Below are 15,005 nucleotides of genomic sequence, written 5' to 3' on the forward strand. Positions count from 1 at the left end.
CTACTTTACATTTCAATATGTTGTTTTCCGAGGCTATTCCCTTCTGGACGAGTTCGGATACGTAGGGTGATCTTTTTATATGCTAACAATTGATTATCTATAAGACATCATACCTGACATTTCTACTTCATCTTCCCTTGTTTACCTTGCCTCCATTATCTAACCCATATTTATATCCGACATTTCTGCAGATAATAAAGCATCAATTGTCACACTTGGATGACATTTGGAAAATATGCACATTCACCAAATCTATATGACATGACATGTCCTTCATTCTCTGTTCAACATTCAGTATAAAGCAGATACTTACCACCCCAAAGAGGGACCAAGAAAGATACTAAAAGATACTTACCCACTGAGTACTACAATAAAGTCCATAACGTTCCAGCCGTTCCGGAGGTAAGAACCTTTGTGGAACACCAATCCCAGAGCCACAATTTTAATTCCAGCTTCAAAGCAAAATATCCCTATAAAATAGGGTTCTGTTTTTTCCTGAAAATATAAAAAAAATTGTGTAAAAACAATGGAACTTCTACTAATAATGGAATAAATTCTGTAATTCATTGGGAAATTATTAAATACAAAAAAAAAACTCTCTTTAACCTTTTATTGAACAGAGCCGTTTTTTTTTGTTTTTTTTTTATTTATTTCTTTGGGATAAGCCCTGGCCTGGGATAAGACCTTCCTTCCTTCCAGTTTTTTTGCTTGACTAACAATTTTTTTCTTGTATTATTAATTCTCCGAAGCCTTATCATTTGCCCATAGCAGACAGCTTGCTTAACATGTGGAGGATGCGAGCTGTGGAAGTGGATTTAAGAGTTGCTGGATACGGGTTTCTATATACAGAAGTGACTAGTTCACCTGTCTGCACTTCAACTACTACATCAAGAAATTCTAATACATCACATTAAAGTTAATGTACTTGTTTGTTTCTTGAAAAAAAAAAAATCATACTACCTTGTCGGTGCCGGCGCTTACATCCTGGTGGTTTGGTCCATTTTTTAAACCACTGCCCTGTTCTTGATGCTTGTGCCTGCCTCAGAATCAAGTCTGGCTGAGTCACAAAGGGGAGGGGATGTCGGTACACTGGGGGTGGTGGGCCTGTCTCCAGTGCATAGAGCAGCCCAATTAGTCTAGCAGAAACCGTTGCAGATGGCGGGAACCAGGCAGTGGTTTAAAAAATGGATCGCACCACCAGGATCTACGTGCCAGCGCTGACAAAGCAGTAAGAAAAAATAATCAAGCTGATACATTCGCTTTAATTCCAATGAATTCCTTAAATTTCTCTTCTAATCTGTCGAACACCATAAAAATATCGTCCATATACCTAAGAAAAAATGTTTTATATGAACTGCATATGGATTTGTAGTAAAAAAACAATTTCCATAAGTACAGGAAACGGGGGTACCCATAGCCTTACCAATGTTCTGATTATACCCAGTGTTTTTTTTAAAAAAAAGGCATTATTGGTTAAGATGAAAAATAAGGCATCACGTATGAACAACCTAAAGGCTGACCATGTATTAATGTGCCTGAAGAACCACTAAACTCCGAAAACCAGCATCAAGGATGATGCAGGTGTAGAGGCGCTTAACGTCCATGGACACCATACTGCAACTGCAACTATCCATCCAATGTATCTCATCATCAGGAAATCATTTGTGTACTTGATGAGATACACTGGATAAACAGACCTGTGAAAGGTGCCTTAGGAGAATGGAATTGACTGCCTTCTACGTGATCTCATCAAATACAAAACCAGATGTGTGGTCTATGTCATCTTATGCCCGTGCAAGAATATTGCTATTCAGTTCATACAGGTAGAGATGTCCCAAAACTTATTGAACATGTAAAGCAAGTACATGACAGCAACACAGCAGTGTTAAGGTTCACTGGCCCTAAAAGCGTTCATATACCCACCGATGGTGGCGACCAGATAGGATATTCTTACAGAGGGAAGCTACCTGGATTTCTGAATTAAATGAGTTAGGCCCAGTAGGATTCAATGAAGGAAACAAGCTTAGCTTATTTCTGTAATTGTTTTTAAATGTTTTTAAACATGCTGTTTTTAAATTTTTTACACCTATGTAAAGCAGTCCTGCTTTCAGTGACGTAATCGGAAGAAGTGTTTTGTCGTCGCCAATGATGTACCTGCTACTTCACTCTCCTCCCTGCATGTGATTCTACAATAAATGGACTGTGGACAGATGAATGGTGAGTGTCATCTGCTTTATTTTATAATTTTGTGATCACTAACTAGTTAAAGGGAATTTGTCAGTAAATGATCAGTTTAAGGGTTATCGAAGAAAAAAATAATATAGTGTCGCGTCCTAGTTAAATAGAAAAAAAAAAAATACCTATACTTACCTACCTTTAGGCCCAAGTTGGTGAATTTTGGGAATGGGAAGATGTGCATTCTTTTCCTATTTTACCTATATTATTTTTTTATTCTACAGTGCAGAAATAACCCTTTAAATTAGGTGGTTCCTTATCCTATACACATTGCCAAAAGGGCAAGGCGCAACTGCCAGGGCCGGCCCAAATGATTAGTTACCCCATTCCCAATTATGACCATGATTTCTCTGAAAAAAAAATGTGAATCAAAGTTTGATGTATAGCTGAACCCTTTTTTTCATGCTGCCCATGCTTCCCTTTAATAACAACCTCCCCATGTGAATGTGAGCAAACCATTATAAAGAGTACCAGAAAAAAAAGATGCATTATTAGGATTTATCCCATGTTTCCCAGTGCTGGGCAGTGAAGATAAATTGATGAAATGACACTGAATACTATTGTCATGAATGTGCCTGTGCCGAACTTTGTGCGCCCCTTGGCTCGTGCTGCGCGCCTGAGATGGCGCTGATATTCGGTGTTTTTGTGTGTTTGTGCAGTGTCCTGAACCTTGTCTGAACACTGCTTTATTTCCTTCTGTGTTTGTTCAGCCACACCCGCTTTGCCTGAGATTCTCCTGGCCACTCCGGAGTTAACTCTGATGCTGGTTAGCTAGTCTTATTGACTGTTCTCTCTGCCAGTCAGGTTGCTCTTGCCCCAGGTGTTCTGAGGAGATCAGGGGTCTGGTCCAATCAGCTCCTGCACTAGACCTCTGGTCTCCTATATAGTGTGCAGGGGCTGGCTGGCAAATTTTAGCCCGGGGGGCAAGTACACAGCACTGGCCCATGAGTAGCAGGCCGGCGGCCCATCCTTAAAGGACCACTCTGGCCTCTAACCTCTTACCTATAACATCTTCGGTCCTTCCAGTCATTGGTGACCAAATATCCTACTGTGCCCTGTGAAAGGGTCAGAACTCACTTTCCTGTATAAGTCTATTGGGCGGCTCAGTGATGACACGAAACGGTCCCATAGACAGATGCTAGGAAAGCTGGGTGACCTCTATCATACTGAGTATAAGATGCTGGAGAGCTGGGTGACCTCCATCATACTGAGTATAAGATGCTGGGAAAGCTGGGGTTACTGTATTTTTACAATAGTTTATATCACTCGATGTACTTCTGTATATATGTCTCCTCTATGTACTCCTGTAAATATGTCTCCTCTATGTACTCTTGTATATATATGTATCCTCTATGTACTACTGTATATATGCCTCCCCCTGTATATATGTATCCTCTATGTACTGCTGTATATATGTATCCTCTATGTAGCAGGGACACATGCAGGCAGGGGCATTTCCAGGATAAGCGAGGGGGTGGGGGTGGGGATAGCGGGACACATGGTGCCTCCATCTAGGTAGAGTGTAGTAGTGGAGGTATAGTGGATAAGGGGTGTAGTAGTACAGATATAGATATGGGGTGTATTAGTAATACAGATGAGGGGCATTAGTAGTAGTAGTAGAGGTAAAGATGAAGGGTGAGGTAGTACAGGTATAGATATGGGGTGTATTAGTAATACAGATGAGGGGGATTAGTAGTAGTACAGGTAAAGATGAGGGGTGTATTAGTAGTAAAGATGAGGGGAATTAGTAGTACAGGTATAGATGTGGGCTGTAGTAGTACAGGTATAGATGTGGGCTGTAGTAGTACAGGTAAAGATGAGGGGTGTAGTAGTAATAAAGGTATAAATGAGAGGTGACAGGGGCATACTGGGGGAAACTGGGGCAGCTGGGCGTGATTGGGGCAGGAGTGCACATATCCCTCCTCCTCTCACCCCGGCACACAGGTTCCCCTCCCGGCCACACGTGCAGGTCCCCGGTATCTGGAAGAGGCCGCAGGCAGGGCTGTATTAACAGCTGCTGCTGCCCTAGGCACTAAACCTGAAGACGCCCCATCTTCACGCACCTATTGGCGATACCAGACCTGACCAATACCACCATACCCCCCACCCCCCTGGAAAAGACACCAGATTTACTGGCAAGTCTGAACGGGAGAAGGGAAACTAAAAAAATAAAAACAAAAGAATTAGTTTTTTCTGTCCCCCTGCTCCCTGGTGCTGCCCCCCTGCAAGGTGCTGCCCTAGGCATCGGACCACAGGTGCCTAGTGGTAAATACGGCCCTGGCCGCAGGGACTGTAGTGGTGATAGCGTCACTGCCATTACTGGAGCTGTACAGCGGGATCGGGGGATGCAGATCCCGCTGTTCAGCTCCAGGACCTGAAGCGACGCTATCACCACTACAGTCCCTGCAGCCTCCTCCAGAGACCAGGGACCTGCACTTGTGGCCGGGAGGGGAACTGGATGTGATATGTATAGCTGGGGCAGGTCAGTCGCGGCTCTGTTAGGCGGACTGCCCGACTGCCCTGCACCTCACCTCCGGCGCGACACTCCACGCACCGCCGCCCGCCATGCACCTCACCTCCGCGCCGCCTGCTTGACCTGCAACTCCAGCCCAGCCGCCAACCCATCACTCTACGCTGCTCTGTCTGCAGTGATTTTTTGTGAAAATTTAATTTATGATTTTAATCGAAATCGATAATAACCTTCTGGGCAAATATATTTGATTAATAGCCCAGCCCTAACTCCTCTGTATGTCTCCTCCTGTATATATGTATACTCTATGTACCCCTGTATATATGTCTCCTCCTGTATATATGTCTCCTCTATATACTCCTCTGTATGTCTCCTCCTGTATATATGTATCCTCTATGTACTGCTGTGTATGTCTCCTCCTGTATATATGTATCCTCTATATACTCCTCTGTATGTCTCCTCCTGTATATATGTATCCTCTATATACTCCTCTGTATGTCTCCTCCTGTATATATGTATCCTCTATGTACTGCTGTGTATGTCTCCTCCTGTATATATGTATCCTCTATATACTCCTCTGTATGTATCCTCTATGTACTGCTGTGTATGTCTCCTCCTGTATATATGTATCCTCTATATACTCCTCTGTATGTCTCCTCCTGTACATATGTATCCTCTATATACTCCTGTGTATGTCTCCTCCTGTATATATGTATCCTCTATGTACTGCTGTGTATGTCTCCTCCTGTATATATGTATCCTCTATATACTCCTCTGTATGTCTCCTCCTGTATATATGTATCCTCTATGTACTGCTGTGTATGTCTCCTCCTGTATATATGTATCCTCTATATACTCCTCTGTATGTATCCTCTATGTACTGCTGTGTATGTCTCCTTCTGTATATATGTATCCTCTATATACTCCTCTGTATGTCTCCTCCTGTACATATGTATCCTCTATATACTCCTGTGTATGTCTCCTCCTGTATATATGTATCCTCTATGTACCCTTGTATATATGTCTCCTCCAGTATATATGTATCCTCTATGTACCCGCTGTGTATGTCTCCTCTTGTATATATGTATCCTCTATATACTCCTCTGTATGTCTCCTCCTGTATATATGTATCCTCTATGTACTGCTGTGTATGTCTCCTCTTGTATATATGTATCCTCTATATACTCCTCTGTATGTCTCCTCCTGTATATATGTATCCTCCTGTGTAGGTCTCCTGTATATATGTATCCTCTATGTCAGGAATAGGGAACCTTGGCTCTTCAGCTGTTGCAAAACTACAACTCCCATCATCTATGGTAAGCCTATGGCTGCCCAGGTATGATGAGAGTTGTAGTTTTGCAACATCTGGAGAGCCTTGGTTCCCTCCCCCTGCCCTTTGTCCTGCTGTGTAGAAGTCCTGCTGTGTAGGTACCTGGCTTCCTGCAGACACCATCTTCTCTGTCTTCAGGCTCTTCTAGCCCAGACACAGGAGAACCAGCTGGGAGGAGAGAGCGCACTCTGGTGGCCGGAGGAAGATACTGCGTACAGCAGTTTGCTTTTTACCATAAGCCTCATAGGCTTATAGGAAAGCATAATGGCCATAAAGGAGGCGGGGCTTAACGTCATGGGGGCGGGGCTTCAGCGGCCGCTTCCATCACAGTCCGGATCCACAGCACAGCCACAGGTAAATATGACTGAAGAGGGACGGGGCTGTAAGCAGGGGAGGCACTGAGGACTCCAGCCAGCTGTCAGCAGCCATGCGGCCCTGACAGCTGGGGGAAGACCAGCCCAGGGGGCGCATGCCCCCCTGCCCCCCGGCCCAGCCCGCCCCTGATAGTGTGTGCCAGCCTGCCTCTCACTGCCGGATATTGAGCTTGTCTCAGCCTGCTTCTGCCTCTGTTTAGCTCTGTGTTTATTCTGTCCACTTTGCCTTGTATTCTGACTATCCCTGCTTGCTGCCTGCCCCTGACCATATTGCCTGTTTATTGACCTTGCTTTTTGGATTGTGTTTTTGTACTGCGCTGCCCGATTGTTGTGACCCGGACTGTCGACCATTCTTTATTGTGTTTTGTCTGTCTGTCTTGTCTTTTTGTCCCACCAAGCCAGTACAGGGACCGCCGCCCAGTTGCTGCCCTAGGGTTTAGCCTAGGGGGGCAAGTAGGTAGAGTCAGTGGGCGGGGCTGAGCTTAGGGCTCACTGTCTCTGTGTGTCTGGTGTCACCGGTTCCTGACAACTATCGAGCGGAAAGGAAAACGCTCATACACTTTTAAATATGTGCCCAAATCTGTCCGAGGTGTCACAGTTTATAACTGAAAGGCATGGTGAAGGCCTGGAATCCTTGAGATATAGGTCACCAAATCAGCTAATCATGTGATGGAATAAATCCAGTCCTGAGACTAGAATACTCAGTATACTATACATTGTTGTCAGGCACTAGGATATACAGTACATTGGATTGGGCACTCACTTTCTAATATGTAAAGAGGACCTGTCAGCATTTCAGACATGTTTTACTAAATACTTGCATTCCCCACAAAATATTGACTAAACAGAAAAAAAAAGTCTACATCACGATAATTTATGATGTAACTGCCCTTTGCCATAAAGGGAACCTGTCACACAGGAGATCGGGGCAGAACTCACCCTAACCCCTAATAAAGCTTTTGATGCTTCTCCCGGCGACGCTCCGGATGCCAGTCATGTTGCCGAGAAATTCCCGCCACTCATCTTTGTGCTTATTATGCTCAGTGATTTTCTATGGACATTGGACTCATCTCTGCTCATGGTTCATCTGGAGAAATCTGTAATTAATCTAAATGCCTGTATGGAAAATAGAGATGACCACAACTCAAGCATGCTTCTGTCCGATCATTTGGCATTGGAATACTGGTGGCTGAAGAGGTTGGATAAAGTTTTCCCAGACAAACTTCTTCAGCCCCCTGTATTCAAATGCCGAACAATCAGACTCGAGCATGCTCAAGTTGAGCTCATGTCTAATCGAGAGGCTTTTTTTATTTTTAATGAAAAAATGATATTATTCTTACGGCACGCATTCACCACTAGGGGAGCTAGTGTGGATCTATATGCAATATGCTCCCTTTCTTACAGAGTCTGCAGGTGTCCACCATTATTGCATCATGGCAATAAAGGGAAGCAATCTAGTGATGGTCTCTCTCCTGAATAGATGGATGAAAGTTGGATGGGCATGGATGAAAGTTGTGAAAGTTTTTTGCAACGTGGGAATAATTCTCGGCAAAATGTTCTCTATTTTTCCTTACACATGTGAATGGGTTTTAAAAGAAAAAAAAAAAAAAAAAAAAAAAAAAAAAATATATATATATATATATATATATATATATATATATATATATATATATTGAAGATGTATTTTTTCCAATTTTCTAAATGGACGTGAGAAAACTTCAGTCACTTTTCTAGAATAGACTGGCTCATTTAAAATCTAGACGATAGCGTTTTCTACCCCAGCAGCCAAGTCATATGGGAAGACAGATGGAATGATTCATCTAAATCTAATACTGGTTAACATGGCTGTTCTGGATGTACTTTAGGTGAGTAAATAAAACATTCTCAAAGTGATTGATTAACACTGTGTTCCCCATGATGCTAGTTCCGTAAGGTAATGTATAATATAACCGCTGGAATGTGAGGAATTACCTTGTAATTGGGGGGGGGGGGGGGTGTATCTAATAGTGATAACTAAGGATCTGTTCACACTACAGATTTTTCCTTCTACATGTAAATGGGGTTTAAAAGCTTTTTGTTTTCTTTTTGTATTCTTAGTGTAAGTGATTCGTTCAGATGGCATCAGTGTTATAGACAATTTTTGGGGTTTGACTCTATTTTTAGGACCCACAGAGTTTGTTCTCTAACCACAAAGCAATTATTGGCCTTACTTGGCCGATTACGGAGCGTATAAACCGATAATCGTTTTAAGTAATAGCGCATGTTAAAAAACAATGATATGCTGACACGCATGTTTCAACATGCTGAACGATCCCGATCCTGTTAGCAACAGTCTGCTGCTCGATGCTCCGTGCAATAGGAGTGGCGACAGTAGACTTCTGCTGACTTCAATGGGCAGCCTGAACCAAGTATCATTCAGGCAGCCTCTCCTGCTCCTCCCAGGTCCGCCCCACTCGCTGTCTGTGTGCGTAATAGTGAGCGAGGTCCGCCCTTGCTTCCCCTGGAAAATGGTGCAGAGTAATATGGCCTTAAGTGGATGTTTGATCCATTAAAGAGCCTTGAAATTAGTGATTATGAAACAAACCAGAATCTCATCAACAAAAAAGAGAATCTGTTGACACATGTTTCAAAGTTCTTGCCCAGGGAGGCAATTCCTGACTTTTAAGACTATGCCAGCTTACTTTATCCCCCTATACCCATCCAATCAGCACTAGTACTAGTAAGGGACAGGGACCCCCAAAACAGCTGTCTACAGATGGTTCCACGTTTAAGATGTTTGTGGGTCCAAATGTACCACTGCATGTCTCCAAGGCATATGCCACCCCCACCCCCCCCCTTTTTTTTTTATATATTCTGAATTATGGATCATATGGAATCCATGCATATGGCTCTGCCCACCTAATTCCCATTGACATAATAGGATTTGTAGATGAATTTGTGAACTTGCTAATGGATATAATTTTTGGCAAAAATATAATAACATTATTATTTGTTACTATATGATATAATGTGCATATTATAATAGAGTTTATATATATATATATATATATATATATATATATATATTTTATTTTATTTTTTTTTTCATATAAGGTTCCTCAGACTCAGAGTATAAAACAATAGAGAATAAGAGAATAAAAGAAGGAGGTTGCTGTACTCACAAGGAAGGTATAACTAGATGTTGAAATTTATGGACGTTTCATGAGCCAATTATAGAGATGACCACAATGAAATATGATTGAATAGGAGACAGGGGATCGATTACTTTTGTATGAAGACTTCATTATAATGCAAACAGCCTGGGCCAAATTCTTCATAGTCAATGATTCACTTTCAATAAGACAAAAATGCTTGTACATATTGATCTGCTGTACAATACGCCCTTGTTTGTGCCCTTTAAAAATTGTTTCATCCTGACATGTGAAAAGCGCGCATGTAAACAATGTGGCAGTGGAGTCGTTTTTTTACAACATTCTTGATTTGTTTTACTTAGGAATACATTTATCTAGACATTTCAGATTCAGCAAACACAACTAGCCTATTGTTTAAGTGGACACTGTCATTTTCAACAAAATCTCTTCATTAAGCAAAAAAAATTACTTCTTGCCATAGAAAACAGCTTGGTATCCCACAGTGGAATGTGGTGTCTACTGCCTGTTGTCAGGACAAAATCTGTCTCTAGTAACTGAGAGATCAGGACAGAACACAGGAAGTATGTATGCCTGTAAGTGTATGTGTGTGTGTGAGGGGGTGGATTTAGGATCTCACTTAGCATGTACCCTGTGCAGGAGAGAAAGAGCCTGGGAAAGTCTGGGCTGTGTTTCTGTGTATCTTTTTTAATCTCTTGTCACCCATAAAGCTCATGGCAGCTGTCCCCTATGTAAATACCAGTAAACCTGCCTTGTATGTCCAAAGTGCTACAATGTAATCCCTTGACATTAAATTCTCAGCAGCAGCAATAACAACAGCAGCAGCAGCAATTTAGTGCTTAGTGTAACTCTTTCTTTACAGGGCTGCTGTTTCTTTCATTTCTGCTGACATGGCACTTTGCAAACCCAGTGCATGATTAACCCTTTCTTCATCCACATGAAATGTATAGTAGTATGTTGTGAAAATCACATATCTCTCTGACACATAATTTTTTTTTTACATGACAGTGCCTATTTAAAGTTGCGTGGTTCAATATATACCTGTATATAGCTTGTCTGTGTCTCCTTTCTGCTCTAAAATCACTTCATTTTATGGGAGGGCAGTGTTACCTAGGGGGGGCCTCGTGGCACTTGGGTTCTCTCCCCCACTTTAACTTCTCATTTTTAGAGCTCCTAACATTGAATTTACAGCCTGCTTCTGGGTGTGTCCTTCTAGTAATACATTGAATGTGATATTTGTGTTTAGGATTCTCCCATTGCAAACTGCTTGCATTTGCTTCTCTCCCTATCTACAGCTTGTGGGAGTTGTCCTTCAGGTATACACTCCGCTCTGGCCAAACTTTGAGCTGCTGTGTCATCACCTCTTCTCCTTGCTCCTATGGTTTTAAATTATTTTATATACTTGCTTAATGTTTGTTTCAGAAAACACATAAAAAAAAACAGTGAAAATAGATACATGAAGAATCTGTAGCAATATCTTTACCTTTAGATGCAGTATTCTGGATTAAAGGGAACCAATCAGCACAAGATATGGTTCCCAGCAGCATAGTATAGATTTCTTTTGCAGCTCCCCAAGGCTACCAGCCTTGTCTGCAGTGGTAGTTTTACATAGGGGAAAAAAAGGTTTTATTCCGGTACACAAGGCTGGAAGGGGGGAGGCAACTAGTCATCTGGGCGGGGAGCTGTCCTTGACTAGTCACGGCTCTCTGCCTGTCAGAGCACTGACAGGGATCATTGACAGGCAGAGAGACATGTTAGTGACCTATCTACCTGTCAATCATCCCCTGACAGGCGGCCCCCACCCCCACCCAGATGACTAGTTGCCACCCCTCTAGCAGCCTCGCGCACCACAATAAAACTTCTTTTTAGATCTATACTGTGAGGCTGGTAACCATATCAGCACAATCATGCTGACTAGTTCTTTTTAAAGATCATAACTTGAACATAATGGGTAGAAAACAGTAATAAACTCACCAATCTACGAGACATGGGCGTCTTGTCGTCTCCGGGAAGATGCTGCTCCAGTGCAAGGACAATGCAGTTTGCAATGATTGTGGCAAGGATCATGTATTCAAATGGAGTAAAGAAACAGTTAAGGAAAATATAATATTCTGAGAAACATATACAAACATACACGTACAGATACTTTGTAATACGATAAAAGGGAACCAGGACCAATAATAAGAAATATAGAGCTGGAGAATGCTGGGATTGAAATACTCTCTCATTCTGAAGCCAAGGGACACTTCTGCATCGGTGGTCTACTCTGCCCATTCATTCTGGCTCTGGGTGGGGGTCTTAGTTCATTGACCCTCTTGGCCACTATCTGCTACCACATTTTGGAACCTTCAGAAAGTGAATGCCGATTTTCTGAAAAAAATTAAAAAATTTTGAAAAAAAAATAATAATAAATAAAACACACAGTAAATAATTTTAATTATTTGCAGACTTTCAGTTTGTATCCCCGTCTTTACCATCAGCTACCTGACACTTGTAAGTATCAGTCTGCTCCCTGCTAAGTTTCCTTTAATTGACTACTTGACAATTATTATTTTTTTTAATGATTTATTGTTTAACAAAGACCAGCCCGAGTTTGCCTTTCTACTCGAGGATTTGTTTTGAGGAAGCCTGTGAAATGGCAGGTTAGTGAGGTGTCCCTGCCGTTCTATTTTACTTAAATAGCACTACACACTAAAGAGGTGTATAAAGAAGTCCTGATGTGTCTCTGCAGGTCACCTCCTTCAATGTAAAAGCTTTATTGAAGCTGACAAAACGCCACCAACATCCAAACAGGAAGGTAACATGAGGCTTATTCTAGTACTAGCAGAAGATCCAAAACAAGCTCCATGACTGAAAGTGGCCGTAAGGATCACTCTGGTTTTCTCCATTTCCTTACATTATTTAGAAATATATATATATATATATATATATATATTTTTTTTTTTTTTTTTTTTTTTTTCTTTCTAACAAAAGTAAGGTAGATGGCTCCTGGTGTGCATTAAACACAAATTATTATTGGCAGGCTCTAATAAGAAAAAAAATGTCTTCAGTGGACTGCCAGAAACTCTTTAGTGTCTACTTTTTGCGGGAAATTTAATTCACTATAGAAATTAACAGCAGATTATTTTTTTTTACCTTTCAAGTTAAAAGGTACAAGAGGTGCAAGCCAAAGTACAGCTAATATCTAATGGGTTTGGGCAGTTGAAAGATAGGTCAGCATGAGCATGGTGCAAGCATGGAGGGAGAGAAATAAAATAATACCTTCATGCTGGGGCAAAATATTATCACCATATAGTGACTGGATAAAACCATAAGAATGTTAAATAAAACACAGTATACACAGACTAATATTACCCCCATACACTGGCTGTAGATCAGTAAACAGTAGCTTTCCACAGGCTCTGCAGATGGAATATGAGATTACAGTGCAGTTACATCCAGTGACTCATAGATGACAGCTTTAACTCTGTCCACCCCAAACTACCATGAGAACTTCTTTCAGCCACAGCTTGTCTCTGCAAATTTTCTCATACTTGGCTCCTTGCGTCTCCAGCACCCTCCCGACCTATCGGGCAGTAACAAACAGTAGCAGCATATATTACGGGCAGTAACACACAGTAGCAGCATATACTATCGGGCAGTAACACACAGTAGCAGCATATACTATCGTGCAGTAGCACACAGTAGCAGTATATACTATTGGGCAGTAACATACAGTAGCAGCATATACTATCGGACAGTAACATACCGTAGCAGCATATACTATCTGGCAGTGACACACAATAGCAGCATATTATATCCATTAAATACAAACTCTACTGTAACTATATCATACTATAAGATGTAGTAATCCAGTACTTTATGGTCCCCCCAGGTAACATGTACTGAGCGAACGCTTATTCAATTTACTTCCTATTGATTAAGCCATAGGTAGTTTGTTGCATCACCGTTCTACCTTAATCTTATTGGACGGCACAGTAACTTGATTGTCAGAGACAATTTAACACATCTGGTTTTGCTGCTATTATTGCTGGCATAAATTCACCTATAAAGGGACTAAAATGTAGGATTCAATGTTTATGACCGATGCGCTGAATCTGTGATGAAAATGTTTGGGTTCGTTCAAACCCACATGAGCGACATTTGGATTGAGAAGTTGGATGTAGCCCTAATGCTGCTTGGGAAACATGGATGCAGCCATAGACCATAGGCTGGGTCCATGTTTTCCAATACTCCCTAGGGATGCATCCAACTAATCAAATGCCGCACGCTCAGGTTTAGACGAACCTGAGTGTGCTCAAGATTTGCTCATCTCTATTATATTTTATTTTCTGACTATAACTTTTATGTATTTCACTTTTTGTACATTGTTATGGGGGCTGCCATCTTCCTTGAACTGTTTTTAACAGCATTTAGTGACATGATTTACAGCAAGCCCCATGGAGATAGACAACAATAGACAGTATCTGTGATCTTTGAAGAGGTCATTCGGCAGGGAGCTGCTATTCTCTCCTCTACCTACTGGTGTCTGATGCTGCAGTGCTGTACAGATCACTTTACAACAGCCACCTCTTATCGACACAGACACAACAGGAAGTCTCAGCTTAGTTTTAGTTCCAGTAATTAGAATTAAAACTGCAAGATCTCAGGATTATTTTATAATGTAGATAGAAAAATGGAAAATTAGAAAAACATGTCACCAAAAATTCTTTAAAAATATGTTTAACATAAAAACATTTTTTTATTATTAAACAATAAGTCATTTTCTGATGACATATTTCCTTTTCTGTTATCAGGGCTGCTGCTGAATCAGCGGTGAATTCCACTCTGTTTGGGTTTCCATGACTATGAACACACATGAGACCATAATGTGAGCGACCTCCATTGGATTAGAATGAGGGCCGCAAGCATTACAGTCTCCTTTTGAGCCCACTCTTGGGGCCCCTTTAGACACAGACAGCCACAAATGAGTGCCAATGACCAAGATCATTGCTCATTTGCGGTGCAAACTTTACAAGTTATGAGAAATTCTAAGGGCTGGGCTGCACAAACGAGCCATTCATCATTCATGTAGCCATGGAAACTGACAGCACAGATATACATATATCTGTGCTGTTAGTTTCCATATCACACAGCAGTACATACTGCTGCTGCTGTGATCCAGCCGCTGTGTCTTCAGGCCCCACCTTCTCCAGAATGAATGACAACTGGAGGAAGCTGGGTCTGAAGCCCTGCAGCAGCGGTAAGTATGTACTGCTCTGCTATATGGAAACTGACAGCACGGATATATGTATATATCTATATCAGTGCTGTCACTTTCCCTTTATCATCACCAGCCTCACATCCCCTGTTTACACAGGAAGATGTGTGGGCGATACCGATTAATTTAAAAACCTGCTCTAAACAGGATCAGCCGAGGATCAAGTATTTTCTCCGTCCTCAGATGA

The 15,005-nt window shown here is 41.7% G+C and overlaps 1 protein-coding gene across 4 annotated transcripts in view; it reads right to left on the reverse strand.

Annotated features, from left to right (window-relative positions):
- Positions 1-15,005, reverse strand: part of CACNA1E (calcium voltage-gated channel subunit alpha1 E) — a 548,978-nt gene that overhangs the window by 187,894 nt on the left and 346,079 nt on the right. For all 4 annotated transcript variants that reach the window (XM_069981148.1, XM_069981149.1, XM_069981150.1 and 1 more), the window contains 2 exons: positions 11,533-11,638; positions 356-495 (listed from right to left, as the gene is read on the reverse strand). In XM_069981148.1, the coding sequence (XP_069837249.1) occupies positions 356-495; positions 11,533-11,638 (246 nt within the window). The remainder of the gene's footprint in view (positions 1-355; positions 496-11,532; positions 11,639-15,005) is intronic.

The sequence above is a fragment of the Dendropsophus ebraccatus genome, chromosome 8, assembly GCF_027789765.1.
Source record: "Dendropsophus ebraccatus isolate aDenEbr1 chromosome 8, aDenEbr1.pat, whole genome shotgun sequence".
Taxonomy (NCBI): domain Eukaryota; kingdom Metazoa; phylum Chordata; class Amphibia; order Anura; family Hylidae; genus Dendropsophus; species Dendropsophus ebraccatus.